Source organism: Acomys minous, assembly GCF_964271855.1.
Source record: "Acomys minous genome assembly, chromosome: 2".
Lineage (NCBI taxonomy): Eukaryota > Metazoa > Chordata > Mammalia > Rodentia > Muridae > Acomys > Acomys minous.
The window spans coordinates 140,667,080-140,685,787 of NC_140484.1; the positions used below are offsets into that span (position 1 = coordinate 140,667,080).

At 48.9% G+C, this 18,708-nt stretch overlaps 1 protein-coding gene across 1 annotated transcript in view; it reads right to left on the reverse strand.

Annotated features, from left to right (window-relative positions):
* The window catches only part of IRAG1 (inositol 1,4,5-triphosphate receptor associated 1), a 110,089-nt gene that overhangs the window by 51,004 nt on the left and 40,377 nt on the right, over positions 1–18,708 (reverse strand). Inside the window, 7 exon segments of the mRNA XM_084802297.1 lie at positions 233–844; positions 1,267–1,314; positions 1,492–1,544; positions 2,219–2,296; positions 3,211–3,384; positions 5,716–5,786; positions 7,450–7,550. Coding sequence (XP_084658423.1) covers positions 233–844; positions 1,267–1,314; positions 1,492–1,544; positions 2,219–2,296; positions 3,211–3,384; positions 5,716–5,786; positions 7,450–7,550 — 1,137 coding nt within the window.

An 18,708-nucleotide genomic window follows, 5' to 3' on the forward strand; every position in this document is an offset into this window, starting at 1 on the left:
TGGCTAAGTCTGACCACTGTATCTCAGGCTGACTTCTATATATTACAGTGGCTAAAGGCACCTGAAGCTGGAGCTATGGAGATGTGACACTGACAGGACTGGCTTCTCAGGGTCAAGAAGTTTGGGACTCCTTGAGGTCAGAGCTGTCCTGTCCCAGGGCCTAGCCTGAGCACAAACGCCTGGGGTTCAGACCCCCCCCCCATGCGCACACCGCAGCGGGGCAGGAACCCACCTCTCTGAGCTTGGTCAGCTTCTGCATGCGCACGGGCTGTACTTGTATCTGGAAGTCTTTGAGCCCAGCTGGCTTCGCTGGCTTGGCTTTGCCTGGAAACCGCTTCTCTTCCTCTGCCAGAGGCAGCTTGGCGAGCACCTTCTGCAGCAAGGGACCAGGCTCTTCAGGGCTGCTGTCCCAGGAGACCCCCCGGATCAGGGGGGAGCGGGACACAGGGGACCGCAGCTCAGCTTTAGAGCCAGCCTTGGGCCCCACAGACTCTCCAGCAGAGCTCTGTCCCTGGGAATGCGGGCTGACCGTTCCTCCTGAGCCCTGGACTGTGCCTCTGGGCAGAGAGTTGCCTTCCCTGGCTGTCTTCGGGAGTTGCCTCCCCAGCTCCATCTCAACAGGGCCGGGCTGAGGGCTGTTCAGTGCCATTTTCCCACTGATACTTGCTCCGGAAGCCTGAGCCATGGGCGTGGCCTCCGAGTGCTGGAGGGGATCAAAGTTTTCTTTTTGTTCTACTCTAAGTTCTTTGGATTTCTCCACCGTTGGAGAGCGAGGAGCCAGTCTGCCTTGAGACACTTTCCTCTGGTCATTCTGTTTCCGGTCAGCTAGCCCTTTGGGCACATTCTGAAAGAGACAAGGTAGAGTTGGGACCCTGAAGGTAGGTCGAGGAGACTCAGACCTTGAGAAGGAGCCCATTTATGTATATGCAAAAGGGGCATGAGCCATTTATGCATATGCAAATGAGGCATGATACATTCATGTATGCAAATGACGTAGAGTCCGAGCTTTCCAGCAACTTCTCTGGAACTGAGGGGGCCACTGTTGTATATGACTGGCTGGATTTGGGGGTGCAGAAACCCTCCTGAGACCTGCCTTACCTCTTTTCCTCTCAGACTTCCCGACAGTGGAGTCTTCTTGCTCCAGCACCCACCCTCCACTCACATGCAGGTCCATGCATCTGTAGGCTGCCCAGGGTCCAGCCTAGGCTTCTGAGACCACATTCCCCACATTTGAATTATTGCAAAGTGAGCAAAGCACAAACTCACAGGCTCTCCAAGGCAAGGTGAGGAGACGTCGGCCTCATGCCCCTTTTGCTGAGGAAGAAAACACAGGTCAGTAGCAGTAGGAACAGGCCTGCCCCCTCCTGAAGCTTAGCATAGCAGGGTGTAGATGTCCCCTCTGCCTTCCTCATTCAGGGGCTACAGAGGGTCCAGGAATGTTAGGGACAAGAGTTCCACTGGCATAGAAATGGCACGCAGGTATGCTGTTACCTGTGGCAACGCTCCCAGCAGAGAGGACTGTGGGTCACTGCATGTGTCGAAACCTATAACAGGTCAGAGCAAGTAAGTTATACGCATCACCTAGTGCCGTGCTTGTCACTTTAACAAAAACACCACACCTTTTTGAGCCATCAGCTGTAAGGTCTAGCAGCCAAAAAAACAAAAACAAAAACAACAAACAAAAAAACCCAACACTGTTGTTGCTCACATGCCAGCATGGAATCGCCATAGAAACCAAATAAGGAAACTGAGTCATGGAGGGACCCTGAGGTCTGATCATTGGGATGCATCTGTGAATGTAGAATCCTAGGCTTGTCTTCCAGCACCGGCAGGGGCAGGCTGCCCACCATGGTAGGTACTCCACTGCCTGAGGGTGTGGCTCTGGACACAGCCCAGAAAGGAAGAGAGTAAAATGCATGCTGGGCTTGGAGATGTAGCTCAGTGGACAGGTGCTTACCTAGCATGTGTGAAGACCAAAGTTCAAACCCTAGTGCTACAAGAACAAACAGAACTCACAGTGGTCCAAACAAGAGGATTCAAAATAAGCTGTGACGACTTCTCTCTGAGCAAAGAGCAGCCACTTAGCCCCCTTCCGGTGACCTTGGCCCTTTCCTCACTCAGCTTGTCTCTTCCTGCCTGTCATACAAGTCCCTGCCCTCAAAGCCTGTACACCTGCCCCCTGGGTGTGTGTGTGTGTGTGGCAAGGGGTCAGCCTCACCTGCCGCTGTGGAGATGGTGAGCGAAGAGCTTCTAGAGGGTGCAGGAGATGCTCCAAGGCTGTGGTTCGAGGAAACAGCTGTGGAAACAAACATCAACTGACTGGCATTCATGAAGGGCTTGGATTTCTGTCACCAAACAGATCGTTCTCTCAGGGAGATTTCACCCCTGGGAACCCAGACTGCCTTGTCAAGGCTGACTCTGGACCACCATATGAGGCTCCTGGTACAACCCAACTTCTGCTACAGCCAGCCCAGCAAGGGGTCCTCGGGTAACTTCCAGTATATGAGGTCACATTCCTTAGGCTGCTGGTCCTGACCTCAGAGAACTTTCCAGAAACTGAGGACCTGGCATTGCTTGACAGAAAAAGCAAGCAAGGCTGCACTGCCCAGATGCCAAAGGACCACTTTGCTTTCAAGCACTCTCCTTGTCCTCCAAGGCCATTTGGACTTGTCTAAAACCTGATTCATCTTTGCACTCAGGAAGAAGAGGGACCCCAGCACAGGTTAGCAGAGGAGCCCTGTCTCTCCTCCAGGGCCGTGCAAGGGTCTTATGCATTCTTGGCATTTCACTGGGTTTCTCTGCATTAGAGCTAAGGAGAGTTGCTGAGACCAAGTTACCAACGCTGGCATCATGTAGAATGGCATTTGTCCCCACATGGGGAAGTCCCAGCTCGTCACACATGGGCCCAAAAGCAAAACACAGGAGAGTTCTCATGAGTAGAGTTAGGTAGGTTTTTCAGAACTCTGGAAAGAAAGCACAATGGCTCCTGGAGGGGTCATCTCTGGAGGGGTCATCTCTGGAGGGGTCATCTCTGGAGGGGTCATCTCTGTAAGGCTTAGGCCTTTAGAACCTGGCAGCCAAAGGAACGGGCCATCCCTCCCAGAAACAAGGTTCCCCTGCAGCTGGAGCCTGGTGCTCCCCTCCTTCCCCTCAGTCCAGCCTCAAAGAGGCTCAGGGAAGCTACCTGCCCTGCTGCTGGTCCTGCCCTACCTGACTGGGAGTCTCCAGGGCTGCTCCTCGATTTCCTCCCGCGCCGGGTCAGGAATCGCTCACTCACCGACTTGGCTTCTTCCAGAAGCGCCAGGTTTTTCTTCTTGTCTTCTTCTGAAATGCTGATATCTGGCAGCTGGTCATTTACCAGGTCAATGACATGCCCCGTGGGATCTACAGAGAGAGTGAGCTCCCAGTGAGAGCCGCTTCAGGATTCAGCCGTATGCCGATGTCAGGGTGGGGGACATGGGGCCACCAGTGACTTCTTCGGTAGGCGCCGCTGGCTTGTAGCCTGTCAGGAGGGTTCACGGACAGTTCCCAGAACTGTCCTAGCTCGGCTTTAAAGGCTATCCGGGAGCCTGGCTCATGCTCTTTCCCGGGGTTTTCCTTCTTCTGGTCTGTTATTTTACAAGTTAGTCAGTGTGTAGCTAGGGACACAACTCAGAGACATCTGAAACCCCAGCTGCACTCCCATGGCCACCTTTCCCTTTCTTTCTCCTGCTCATCCTTCCCCCAAAGTGCCCCCTGTCCAGGTGCCCTGGATGAGCTGAGTGGATGGCACTGTGTCCCTGCCAGATGCTCAGGAAATAATGGGCACTCCAGGCACCTCCTTCTTCTTTAGTTTCCATGTCCCTAGGACCTGTCCCCATTTTTATTCCTGCTCATAAACAGGATAATTACATTAGCCCCACTGAAAAGCCCCTGCTTTCAAGCCAATCTCTCTGTCCCATGGTCTATTGCCTACAGAGAGACCTTTCTTTGTTGTTGTTGTTGTTGTTTTGGGTTTTTTGTTTGTTTGTTTTTTGAGTTTTGTTCGTTTGTTTGGGTTTGTGTGTGTGTGTGTTTGTTTTTTGTTTTGTTTTTGTTTTTGTTTTTTTGAGACAGGGTTTCTCTGTGTAGCCTTGACTGTCCTGGACTCACTTTGTAGACCAGGCTGGCCTCAAACTCACAGCGATCCTCCTGCCTCTGCCTCCCAAATGCTGGGATTAAAAGCATGTGCCACCATGCCCGGCCCTCAAGTGACCTTTCTAGCAGCCACATCTGACCATGCCATTTTCCTGCCCATCCAGTAAAAACTACGTAGAGTTCTCAGTGTTACGTCGAAACTAGGCACCAATCTTTCTAGCCTTACATCCTCCTTCCAGGATCTTGTTCCCAATTCCAGCCCTTCTGTGGTGAGCTCCACTCTGCACGCGCGCGCACACACACACGCGCACACACACACACACACACACACACACACACACACACACACACACACCTCCATTCATCTCTTCCAGAAGTAGCTCCTCGTTGTTAGTAAAGCAAGCCTCTGAATTGCCTCTAAATGGCTCAGGAGGAGTGAGTGGCCATCCCCACTCACAACTCTGCCTCAGGAACCAAGGCTTAGTGGAAATGGGTTTCCAACCAGCTTCGGCCAGTCGAGCGATGCCATCTAGGGAGGCACAGAGATCAGATAGGGATGACCATGTAAGGCTAGTGAGAAGCAGCCTTGGGAGCTCAGGGGGAAGCGAACTTCCCAGACGAAATGGGAGCTTGGGGAGGCAAGCCATCTGTTTCCATGACTGAAAGTCTGCCCATGAAGAAAGCTCACACATGAAAGGAGATGAGATATGGAATGGCACAGGTAACTAACAACCAAATTAAGTGCCTGAAGCCAGCAGCGCCTGAGGCCGCACACCCTGAAGGGGGAGGAGACAGTGAAGGAGGACGATGACAAGGAGGAGGGGGCAGGAGGAGGGGAGGGTGGAGGAGAATTTTATTATTTTGGAGCGAGCTAATATGAAGTGTGGCTCCATAGTTTTCAGCGGTCATGACATATACACACGGTGAGGCATTTGGTTGCTACTGTACTCCAGGTGATTCCTGATTTCCACTATGTCTTTTTCCATCTAAAATGCCATCCCTCCCTCTATTTAAGGGGCGCTCAAACACCACATCTCCCTGGAATGTCTACACATCTTTCCTCTTCCCTGGAAAGAAGCTGGCCCCTTCTTACCTTGGATCCTTTAGTCCTCTCATGAAGACCTTTATCCACTCTATTTGCTTGCTTCCCAACCCCCTTACAGAGTGTAATCAACACTGAATACAAAGGCCAAGTCTATAATCTCTATCCTTCAATGGCCCGACCAAGGTGTGAAAACCCATGGAGCCAGCAGAGGACCACGGCCGCCACATGTGCGTGCATGGGCACACTCCCACCTGGATGTACACCTGCCCAGGACAGCCGCCAGGGCTCTGCCCCTTGAGCCCGGTGCTGAGTGTCACTCAGCTGATCACCAAGCATCACGTTTCCGTCTGCTCTGACTTCATCTTACTCTTTATTTTGACCCTGACACGAGATGTCGTTTCTTCTGGACTCAAGCACAGTGGGTGATCTCCTCTACCCTTCGGCCTGGGGGCGGGGGGGGGGGGGGGGGAGGAAAGGGCCTGAGTCCGACTAAGCTCATCCCTAAGCAGCAATGCTTGCTACTCAAGCATCTCCTCATTTGAGCCAGCCCTTACCCACAGAGGTCAGCGAGGCAGTAGAGACCTTCAGGTGTCGGTGGGAAAGCCTCCGGTGGGGGCTAGGAGCTCTGAAAGACAGAACATGGTCATCCTGTTAGAAATCTACTCAGAGATGGACAAATGAGGTGCTGTGCAGTCTCTGTGTCACCCAGGACATCCTCTGTGGGCGCACACTGAGGTCCTCTGGCTGTCACCTTGGGAGCATGTTAGATGGATGAATTCCTAGGCTGCACCCACATCAAAGCCCCTGGGAGCACCATTGACTCAACAAGTCTCTATGCCATTCCATTGCTCACGCAAACTATCCTGGCCCATTCTCAAAGGATGACAAAGCTTACTACAGTGTTTACTCTCTGTGAGGACCGAGACTTTACCCTAGAGCTATTTTGTGGGAACCTTATAAGACATACATGGGGTCCGCTAGAGACATGGATAACTTATTTTTGAGAGAGACGATAAAAACACAGTTTCACTGCCCTGCAGAACATGGAGCTCTTTTTAAAGATTGGCTTTTAATTATGCATGCGTGTGTGTGTGTGTGTGTGTGTGTGTGTGTGTGTGTGTATGTGTGTGTGTGTGTGTGAGCGTGTGCATGTGTGTGCAGATGTGTGTGGAGGCCAGAGGCATCAGATTCTACAAGCACTGGAGTTCACCTGTTTGGGTAATGAGAGCCAAACTCAAGTCCTCTGCAAGAGCAGCGTGTGTTCGTGACTACTGAGCCGACTCTGCAGCCCTGTGACGCTGTCTTATGCCCGACTTAACACTCTCCTTGGCTTTCTGCACCCTCTCCCACACTGACTATACATGCATATTCATTTCTTATATCCTCCTTGGTATCCACTCTGCTCTTTTGCTTCTACCCTTAACGAACGAATGAAGAAGACTCACTCTGTCCTGTGAGAACTACCCTCTCATGTGTGGTACTGCCTGTCAAAGCCAGGCCCCGCACTGGCTAGGCAAGCACTGACCTGTATTCCCCAGCCCTAAGAAATATCTTTTAATTTTATTAAAAAGTGATACCCAGCCAACAGCTAGATCAGTGCAGGAACCTGTGGTAAGGGAAACAGGGGCTGTTCCAGGGAGGACCCTGATTGGCCAAGGCTGGATTCTGCAGTCAAAGACCCACACCTTCCAGGCTTCTGCAGGAATGCATACCTGGCTGGATATTAGGGGAATTTTCCCTGCTGTGATGTCTTAGGCTTCTCTTAAAATCTAGCAGCATATACAGGGCCAAATCCAACAGCAAGGGCATTTTTGGAAAGCAGATAATAGGGAAAATATCCTAGGTTCTCTTTACCATTTTGAAAAACTACTTGATCATATTTATTTCTGTTTTTGAGATAAGGCCTCTTGTATCCCGGGCTGGATTTGAACTCCTCACGTAACCAAGGGTGACCCTGCCCTTCTGGTCCTCCTGCTTCTACCTGAGTGCTGGCGTTACAGGTGTGCCCCATCGTACCCCATTTAGGTGACACTGGGAATCAAACCCAAGGCCTTATACAACTTTGACAAGAAGCACTCCGCCAACTGAGCCATAGTCCCAGCCCTCTTTGATAATATCTTCATCAATAGAGTGATTCAGAGAAGGCAGACAGCATTTCTAGAAACGCAGCTATTTTCTTTGGCTTTCTCCACCCCCTCCCCAATTGATTCTACATGCATATCCATTCCTTGTAACCTCCTTGGTATCCGATCCTCACAAAGCATTGCTCATCAGCCGGGGCTGCGTACCTGTCGGTCAGGGTTTTGTCCGTTTCTCCCTCAGGTGAGCTGGCATCTCCCGTCAGGATGATTGTGGGAGGGCTTCGGACTGGTCCTGCAGAGGGAGAGTCCTGGTGGTTTAGAGCAAAACACAGATGGAGTTAGGCCTGGGCTTGGGGAGCATGCAGGGCCTGGAACCGCAGGCTCTCCCAAGGCCACTGTCACTGGTCACCAGCTCAGTATGTTGAGTTGTCTGTTTCAGCTTCATTAAGACACAGTTGAGAAATAGAAATTGCATATACCCAAGGGGTGACGTTTGATGTGGGTGTGCACTGTAATACGGCTACAGCTGAGTTAATGAACATAGTCACTACCTCAGTTCTGTCTCTCCCTTTTTCCTTCCCTCCCTCTCCCTCCCCCTCCCCTCTGTCATTGTGTGTGTGCCATGCGACTGGGAATCAAATCCAGTGCTCTTAGCAGCTGAGCCACGCCTCCTGCCCCTTGCTTCCCGCTTTTCTTGAATCTGAGTAATAAGCGATCTCGGGTCCATATTTCTGCATAGGAACTGTGGTCCAAAGAAATTCTGCACGGCCTGTTTCTATCAACCATCCAGATCCATAGACCCGAACACTTCCCTTGTGGCCTCTCTGGTGGCTCAGCTTAGCCTGTCTTTCGGGAGCACAAGATCTTTAGCTTTGGCCTCTCCCTGACTGAATGCTCTTATCCGCAAGTGGCTCTTGCCACAGGAAAGCTAATCAGCACTCCTGTAATGTACACAAGATTTTGTCTCAGCTGAATATTTGATCTCTGGAAATTGCTTTTTGTGCCGTCCTTACTTAGAGCCCTTCTCGTATGATTCTTCTAGTAAACAAACAAACAAACAAAAAACATATGTTGGCTAAAATTTCACTTTTCTACTCATGCAGCACATGTTTTCTGCCATCCCCATGGTGGAGCTTTTGCAAATTCCCAGCGTGCATTGGTGCTGGGAGAAAAAAAAAAGAGATTTTATTTTAATTCATTGACACTCTACTTTCCAAAGCAGCCAGAAATAATCAAAAGAAAATGCCAGCGAGAGGAGCCTGAGAGCGTGAGGACATCAGGACAAGCACTGCCTCCCCCTAGTGGCCTAGAGCTCGCACTGACGTAAATTGTCTGTCCTGATACCCTGTGGAGCTGCGATTCCTCCACCCCCACCCCAGGCTGGGCTCTGAGAACTACAGGTTTTAAGAACTGTTCCAAGAGCTGCATTTTACAGTTTCACCTCTCCAAGGACCTAAAAGGAGATTGAATCTTGGGGCTGGGTGCAGACAAAACACCCATATGCATTAAATTAAATATAAGGGGGTGGGGGAGCCAAGTTCTGTCCTCACCTCGTCTCCCTTTTTTCTGTCCTTGGCTTTTTTCACATCACATAATCCCACACCCACTTATTTACCCTTCCTGCCCAAATCCTCGTCAGCCATCTCTATCTGGCCATCAGTCTCTATCCATCCATCCATCCATCCATCCATCCATCCATGCATGCATGTATTCATTTGTCTCTCCCCCATCCACCCATTCATCCGTATCTCTCTCCCACAAATTCACCCCTCCCCCTCTCTAAATATCTTTCCTATCCATCAGTAAATTCACCTCTTTCCCTGGCTATCCATTAATTCACCCATTCATCTATCTCTCTGTTTCTCTTACGCATCCATCCATTTATTCATCCCTTTCTGTCTTTCCATCCATCTTAATCCATCCATTAATCTCTCTCCCAGTCTATCCACCTATCTTGCCTATTCATCTATCAATCCATTTCTTTCTCCACCTCTTTCTTTCCTATCCATCCATTAGCCCATACACTCCTCCCCAATCTAGCACCAACCTAACAATTTATTTCTCTCTCCGCTATCCATCTATCGCCCACACTCCTGCAGCTCCACTTGCTCATCATCTGCAGACTGTCTTCATCTGCCTCCCGAGTGCTGGGATTAAAGGCGTGTGCCACCGCACCCGACCATCTGCAGACTGTCTTAATGCCTGTTTTTACAGCTGACTCACACTAGTCTACAGACAAGTGTTGTGGAGGAAAGGCCTTCTCTGAGAAGGCTTGCTATGCTGGGAGCGGCAAGATTCTCTTTGTGTCCATGAAGTCTGTGAACACTTACACACGCCTGCCCACTACTCTTATCCATTTATCCAGAAAACATTCTGGAATACCCACTGTAGGTCTATGCTGGGAGGTAGACTGGCCTGAGGTGCTTTCTGCTAGTAGCTGGTTGCCGAGGGAGGTGTGGAAGACCTGTTCCCTACAATCAATAATGACCCAAGTTGACACCTATGAGTCATGACACCTATGACACCATGGCCTTTGAGTCACTGAAGGGAACTGCTTCTCTGCCTTCTGGGACTTGCTGGGACCACAGGCACCCTTACTTGGGGAGGACACAGAACCAGCCATGGTGGCCATCCTGATAAGCAAAGCCACGCCAGAATTGGTAAGTGCCACACACGTAATTGTTGACACATATATAATATCAAGCTGCTCACAACCGAGGAGGATTGAGTCCACCAGGAGGGGACCCTCTGGGGCCCTGGTAGACATGCTAGGAAGATCTTCCCTGTCTCCTGCCATTGTAGTTAAAGCATAAAAGCCATACAATGCAAGTGTTCTTCCACTAACTGGCTTAAGAATGACTGAGCAGACTGGGAACAGCTATCTTCCTGAAAAACTGTGTTTGCGGAACGATTCCTGAGGAACACAGACTTTCTTTTTCTTTACGTTTACTGTAGAGAGACTGGAAGGATGGGAGTTTAAGAAAGAGTGTGGGGTACACTTCCTGGGGGCCATTTGGGGGCATTTTTGCCATGCTTAGTGCAGTACAAATAGCCAATCTTTCTCCTGATTGGAGCTCCTAATGAATGGCAAGACCCCAGGAAGCTTGATCCTGACAATATATGTTACTGAAGACAGACTACAAAATATATTATACAGAATAGAAGAGAGCCACTGGCTTGGGGACTTCAAAAGCCTCAGACTCAAAGGTCATCATATTATGCTATAATGTCCTTCTTCCCAGCTATGTGAACTTGAACAAGTAACCTTGCCTGTCTGTGCCTTGGGTACCTCATTCATACAATAGCTCACTCACAGAGTTTCTATGAAAATTAAACAGACTGGAGAGATAGCTCCGCATTAGGAGTGCTTGCTGCTCTTCCAGAGGACTTGAGTTCAGTTTCCAGAACTCATATCTGTCACTTCACAACTGCCTGTAACTCCAACTCTGAGGAATCTGATGCCCCCTGTGGCCCTCAAAGGCACTGTGCACATGCGCAGGTACACACACAAATAAACCCTTAAAAATTAAACAAATTGACATTAGAAATAGAATTTCTAAATAAAATGCAAAATTCTCAGTTATATTTGAATTCCAAATGACTAGAAGACAGATCTTAGGATATGTGTCCCAATATTGAAAGTACCTAACTACTTTCATTCACCACATCTCTTAGCCCCAGATGGAAAGGCCATGGAGCCACCGCTGGCACGTTTTACCTTCACAGCTGCGTTTATCACTTTGGAATTTGATTTCTAGGAAACTGATGTTCTTGGTCTTGGGACTGGTTGAAAGTTTAGAGCTAAATTAGGAGTTCATTAAGGCATCAGATTGGCTGTCTGGTAATGGAGCCAACAAGCACACTGCACCACCCCCAAGACATGTGGCCCCAAAAGCCCTGTCAGTCATCTTTACCTGGCTCCATTCCTCTCTCATCAACTCCTTCTCAAACAATAGATGCCACATGTGGGCCACAGACATAGAGGAAAAGGCCAGTTCCTCAGACCTCTTGTACCTTGAGGCTGTTCTAAACCCTCATCTTTTTCTCATTCAGCCCATCAGTTCCACAAGAAACCCATCAACACACCACAAATATCCACCAACCTGCAGTTCCACAAGATACCCATCAACACACCACGAGTATCCATCAACCCACAGTTCCACAGGATACCCATCAACACACCACAAGTATCCATCAACCTGCAGTTCCACAAGATACCCATCAACACACCACGAGTATCCATCAACCCGCAGTCCATAAGATACCCATCAACACACCACAAGTATCCATCAATCTGCAGTTCCACAAGATACCCATCAACACACCACGAGTATCCATCAACCCACAGTTCCACAAGATACCCATCAACACACCACAAGTATCCATCAACCCGCAGTTCCACAAGATACCCATCAACACACCACGAGTATCCATCAACCCGCAGTTCCACAAGATACCCATCAACACACCGCGAGTATCCATCAACCCACAGTCCATAAGATACCCATCAACACACTGTGAGTATCCATCAACCCGTAGTCCATAAGATACCCATCAACACACCGTGAGTATCCATCAACCCGCAGTCCATAAGATACCCATCAACACACCGTGAGTATCCATCAACCCGCAGTCCATAAGATACCCATCAACACACCGTGAGTATCCATCAACCCACAGTCCATAAGATACCCATCAACACACCGTGAGTATCCATCAACCCGCAGTCCATAAGATACACATCAACACACCATGAGTATCCATCAACCCGCAGTTCCACAAGATACCCATCAACACACCGTGAGTATCCATCAACCCACAGTCCATAAGATACCCATCAACACACCATGAGTATCCATCAACCCGCAGTTCCATAAGATACCCATCAACACACCACGAGTATCCATCAACCCACAGTTCCATAAGATACCCATCAACACACCACGAGTATCCATCAACCCACAGTTCCATAAGATACCCATCAACACACCACAAGTATCCATCAACCCATAGTTCCACAAGATACCCATCAACACACCACAAGTATCCATCAACCCATAGTTCCACAAGATACCCATCAACACACCACAAGTATCCATCAACCCGCAGTTCCACAAGATACCCATCAACACACCGCGAGTATCCATCAACCCGCAGTTCCACAAGATACCCATCAACACACCGCGAGTATCCATCAACCCGCAAATCCATAAGATACCCATCAACACACAATGAGTATCCATCAACCCACAGTTCCACAAGATACCCATTAACACACCACGAGTATCCATCAACCCACAGTCCATAAGATACCCATCAACACACCGCGAGTATCCATCAACCCGCAATTCCATAAGATACCCTTCAACACACTCCCCTTCTAGGATCATGAAAGAAGAATGAGAAGATGGAAAATCAGTTCATTAGTGTGCAGTTGGCCTTTCAAAATATTACTTGGCTCCAGGGCTACCCCAGTCACTGGCTGCATTATCCTTCCCGCTGTGCCATTCTGCTTCTCCCTCTGTCACCTTGCCCATGTTGACACTTCCTCTGGTTTCTGGTGTCTTTGGACAGTCTTCCTTTAGCTCTCTATGCTGTACACTTGGAGGAAGATGGGGGTGCATTCTCCTCCAAGAAGCCCTGAATCCAGATGAGACAGGATACGCAGCAGGAGGGAAGCAGGCTGGGCCAGCACAGCACTGGGGTTCCTGTTCCTCTTCCTGATCTGGGGAACCAGGCTCCCCAGGGGTCCATCTCTCTTCTCTGGGGGTCAGCCAAGCTCTGGGGCTGTGCCACCCGTAGCAAGCTCACTCCAATCATACGCAGCAGGTCAAATTTCATTCCCCTCTAATAAATCTTATAGAAACATTTAAATGTTTATTTCACTCATAAATTCCCAAGAGTGCACGATTGTTTCCTATGCCCCTGAGCACAGGGATAAATATAGACTGATGTCATAGATGGGAATATGAGCTTCAGATCCTCAATATCACATGACTAGGTCTGGGCAAGGACTCTTTAGGAACAGCTTCAGGTCTATCCCAGGCAAGGGTAGGGAGTGCAGTTGCTGTAATGGCCTTGAGTGACAGTGGGACAAGGACCCTACTGGATCAGTGTGAGCAGGAGAGAAGCAAGGTGGACTTACAACGAAACTCCTGCTGGATGATCTCCAGGAGATATTTCATTTCTATGATCTTTATGTTTATAAACATCAAATGGAGCTAATACTCTCCTCAACTGCTTTTTAAAAAAGCACAGATAAAGCAATAAGAATGAGGAAAAGGGAGGGTTGGGAGGTGGATGCATGTTGTTTCACCATATCCGCAGTCTATTCGTCATAGCCTGAAGCAGGCAGGGACTCCCTTGGGAGGGGAATTTGTGCTCTTAAGACAAAATAAAGAGAGTCTCATGGGACTTGCAAGAAACTGGTGGCTCCAGTGTGAAGTCCTACGGCCATGGGAGAGGGGGAAAGGGTTGCTGCTGGGCACGTGGCTTCTCCATGTAATGCTTGAGGAGCATTCTTTACCCACAATCCTGAAGGCTTGCTGCCTAATGTGTGCTCCCATGTGCCCAGGGCCCACTCTGGGTCTGTCAGCCCCTGTCAGTGTCCACTCGGTTCCCAGAAGCCTGAGATCCATAGTCATAGGTTTTCACGCTGTTCTTTCTCTCAGGCCAACACATTTCAAAAGTCTGGAGCGGTACACAATGGCTGTTGCCTGTGCTTTGTAAAATGTCACTCAGACAGACAGACAGACAGACAGACAGACAGACTTTCATCCACCATCATTTTCTATCCTCTCTTCCTGATGTTATTCTTTTGTCTATGTCTTCCTCCCCTCAATCTAAGCATCCAGTTACCCAACTTGTCACATGATCATCCACCCATCCATCCAGGCTCCACCCACTCATCCATCTATCCAGGCATCATCATCTAAATATCCAATCATCCAGCTAGAATCAACCTCCTTCCTTCCTTCCTTCCTTCCTTCCTTCCTTCCTTCCTTTTTCCTCTTCTCTTCATTGCTTCATCCCTTTTTTTTCCCTTCCAACCTTGCTTGCCTAAGTTCCTCCCATACTCTAGGTCTATGCTAAGGGCAGAGGTACATGTGCAAAAGACCCCTAGCCCTAGGCTACCCACATACAGTTTAACAGAGAAGACAGAGAAATAGGACAAGCCACTCTACTGCTCACAGTGGGAACCAAGGATGAACTATCATGATGTGCATCCCTGACTGTAGGTACCATTTCTAAAATGCATTCTACTTTGAAGTCCTCCCACAGCTTGTCTCATAGCTCTAGTGCCGACAGTACTCTCAACTCTTCCTTCCCATCTAACTATAGAAGATGAAATGTGTGCTCCCTACACCCGAGGCCACTGGTGCTCGCGACTGTGTCTTTGCTGGCAAGAGGAGGCAAAGAAGACAGGATCATATACGCAAGGAATCTTCTGTTTGGATCTACACTTAGTTGTGACATGGCTTTGGGACCTTTGACAAGTACATAACACCTTAGGTCCAGCATCTTCACCTATAATAAGGGAGAGATGACAATATCTAGCTTGGATCAATGAATAGCAGGTACCAAACAATTGTTACCATTACTTCTTACACCAGATGGTTATTGATAACGCCTCATTGACAATGTCTGTGAAGACATTTCATTTTAGATCTTAACTGAAACCATCTTAAAAGGATGTGATGACCTAAGGGGATGATGTTATGGTTCAAATATGAAATGTCCCCATAGGCTCACAGGTTGGTGGTGCTGTTTTGGTGGGACTGAAAACTTTAGGGGAGTGGAGGCTAACTGGATGAAGCCAGGCTAGCTCACCAGTGTCCTAGAAGAATATGCCTTGTCCCCACCCTTTTCCTGTCAAGTTTCCTGCTTCCCGCCCATCATGAGGTGAATGGTCTTGCTCTACCACGTGTTCCTGGCTGTGACGTTCTGCCTTACACTTAGCTCAGGAATAACAGGGAGAAAGGATCATGGGCCGAAACTGTTCAGCCATGAGATGAAGATGAGTAATTCCTAAGTTGGTCCCAGGTATTTCTATCACAGATATGGAAGACAAATTGCAGCAGTGCAGAAACATCCTCAAGGAAGATGATGCCAACACCCCAAAAAGAGAGCAAAAGTACTTCCTTCCTGTTCAGGAGGTGAGCATGTACTTGACTCACCTGGGCGTTCGCAGCTGTAAACTAACAACATCTGCCTCCTGGCATTATGAAGCTACCTTGTGCTTGGCGCATAAAATAGTGTTGGCTTTCAGGGAGATGAGATGAGGGTTCTCACTGGGTGATTGTGGAAGGACATGCCTGCTCCAGGGGTCCTTATGAAGTTACAAGAATTACATACACATCACCAATTTATATCCATCTTGTTCTGATAGGGGATTGGTTGTTCGGGTCCTGGAATAGTTAGTGTTCATTGTCAACTTGACTCAATTGAGAATCATTCGGAATTGCCTGGAATGTTAAGTCTAGGTACTCTGCCATGCTGCTTACACTCTACACCTGGGACCCGGAAGCATTCTCTGCCCCTTGTGCAATGTTCTGACAATAGAGACAGTGTTACTCTATTGTCTCACCATACAAGAGGACAGACCAGTGTGATGGGCAATAAATCTCAACTGCCTGAGGGCAAAGACAGCATGAGTCTTGTCTACGTTGACACCAACAGAGAGAGAGAACTTCTGATGGTGCTAAGGTGGCACTTACTAGGGTCTCCAACTCAGACCCCAAGACAAGGAGACTGATGGCTTTAAGACCACAAGTTCCCAGGTCTCACAGGGGGATTGAGCCTGTATCAGTTACATTTGCCACTGTTGTTCCAAACTACCCGACAAAGGTAACTGAAGGAAAGAAGAGGTGACTCCGATTCATGGGTTGAGGGTTTGGTCCTTCGTGGCAGGGATGGCATGGTGCCATGTGTGAGGTGCCCGGTCATACTGTATCCACAGTCGCAAGCCGAGAGAAGTGAACGCTGGTACTCAACTCACCTCTCCTTTTATTCATTCTAGGAGGCCAGAATGTAAGTGACACCTACGTTCAAGGTAGATCTTCCCACACCAGCTAAACTCTCTCTCTGGAAACACCCTCACAGACATACCCAGAAGTGTGTTTCCGACAGGCTGGTTATAAAGCTGCCTGTCACAGGGTCACACACAGAGGACTGCTTCTCCAGAGCCCACCTCAACCTCATCTTCCGTGTTCAAAAACTGGAGACAGGAAAGAGAGGAAATGTCAGGAAACAGCGGAGTGCCACGAGGCTCTTCGGCCACAGAGCTGCCGTGTGACTGGACAGTACTGAAGCACGGAACAGGTGCTTTGGGAGAACTGGAGGGCCTCGGAGCTGTGGCCTAAGCTAGGTTCAGTTTGGCAGAGTGTGTTTTCAGGAGACAGAGAGCCATGTTGTGCTATTTTATCATCTGGCTGAAAGAGAATGAAGTCAGCAAATATCTCACAGGGGTTTGTAACCTGGGCTCGTGCTCCTGAGGCCACAGTATGTACCGAGAGTTTGGTGAGCCCTTCTGCCACCAGCTGCAGTGCATCGAAAGTTAAATTTGTTACTTTGGATGCAAGATATAAAGTAATCAGACCAGAATGGCCAGGAAAACCCTCTCTCTGCCACTGAACCTCTTACATAGTGCCAGATGGTGCTGGGCAGGATAGCCGGGGAAGAAGAGACACTGACCATCTTACCCAGTAATGAAGCCTGCAGACTACAAGACTGACCTGCCTGGCAAGATGTGCCCACTGATGCAATAGTGGTCTGATGGTCATGAGGGTAACCAGTCACTTTCAGATGGGAAATAAGCCCTGCTCTTCAGGAAGGATTTTATACCTGGGGCTATAAATGTCATCAAAAGCCCATAACTTAGGCAGATCATAGATCCTAGGGCAGGACCTACTGTTGTTTTGCTGAATGGTCATACTTTCTAAATATGTATGTTTATGTCCATAGAGTTGTGCTGCTCTCAATTTTTCAGGGAAGCTTCTTTTTGCAGTGGGTAGTAGTTAATACAGAGACTCATAACTGGTCCAAGTGATGAGTATAAGCAACTGTGAGTGTTCAGCCTCCCACCATCCAAGGCTCAGGGAACAGCTCAGAAGAGGGGACGAAACCATTTCAGAATCAGGAGATGGGATGGAGAGCTGTAAGGTGCTAACTTCTAGTGTCATGGCATGGCTGTCACACACACCAACACACAGCCGCTGTGCTTACCTGCACAAGACCTTCCTAAGATGAAGCCAGTCCAAATTCCAGCGTGGATAGAGGGAACTCCTACAGCGCTAGCCTTAGCAGAGGAACTACTGGCAGCTGGTGGCTACTGACGAGGAAGAGACCAGGATGGAAATCAGGAAGGAAGCTGTTGGTAGGTTGGCCATGCCTCTTTGTGCACATGCAATACACAGCACTAAGTGGACTTTGGGGCAGTTACTAATAACAACAAAGGACAAGAAATTGAGAAGGAGATCGGTGGGCACCATGGAGAATTGAAGGAGGTAGTGGTGGGTGGATAGGATCAAAACTCATTGTATAAATGACTGAATTTTTCCAAAGAGTAATTTTTAAATCTAAAGCTAAATGTATTAATATAAATTGAATAGTATCTGGTGCCTGATTGGCTATTTCTATTATCAAGTGGTTTTGTGTGCAGGGATGTAGAAGACAGAGGTAGAGTGGGGAATGTCAGAGCTGACAATATGATGGCAGATGGTCTGTCCGTGAGCCACAGTGACCTGTTCCTAAAGGCTTCTAGAAACCTCCAAAAGAGGAAAAAAAAAACTTGGACAAGTGGAACCCAGGCTCTTACTGACAAGAGTCCTTACACCCAAAGTGTGCTAGGCACCTGAGGATGCATGCCATCCCAATGAGTCAGTTTCCTGAGTGGCTTCAGGTCACAGCTCAGGAAACCACTGGTGACTTGATCACATTGCATCTGGGCTCTGCGGCCACACTGTGAAGAAGGGACAGGCCAGCGTTCCTTTCTGCTCTGTTTCCCTGCCCTGACTTCCTACAGTAATGGACTGCTGCTTGGAAGCATAAGATAAAATAAACCCTTTCCCCCCTCAGCTACTGTTGGTCATGGTGTGTATCACAGCAACAGAAAGTAAACTCAGACACAGTGATCTAGGATCCTCGCAGCTGACAGTCTGTCATCCTGTGGTCCCTAAAGGTCCCCAGCATGTGACCCAACAGCCTCAATTCAGTCAGAGCCCCTTGAATGTAAACTCTGTGTCCTTCCCTGTGCCTGGGCCCCAGGGTATGCGAGCTGCTAAGGACACACTCCAGAGTCACTGCCGGAAGCCTTTGCTTCACTGTAACGACGGGTTACAGCTTCCAACTAGCCGCTGCAGCGAAGAGGACACTGTAGCTCTCCAGCGTCAGAGCTTTTTCTGTGAGGACTGTGGCTAGCACTCAGGCTAGTGGTGGGAAACGGAGGGTTGGGACCAGAGTATTCAA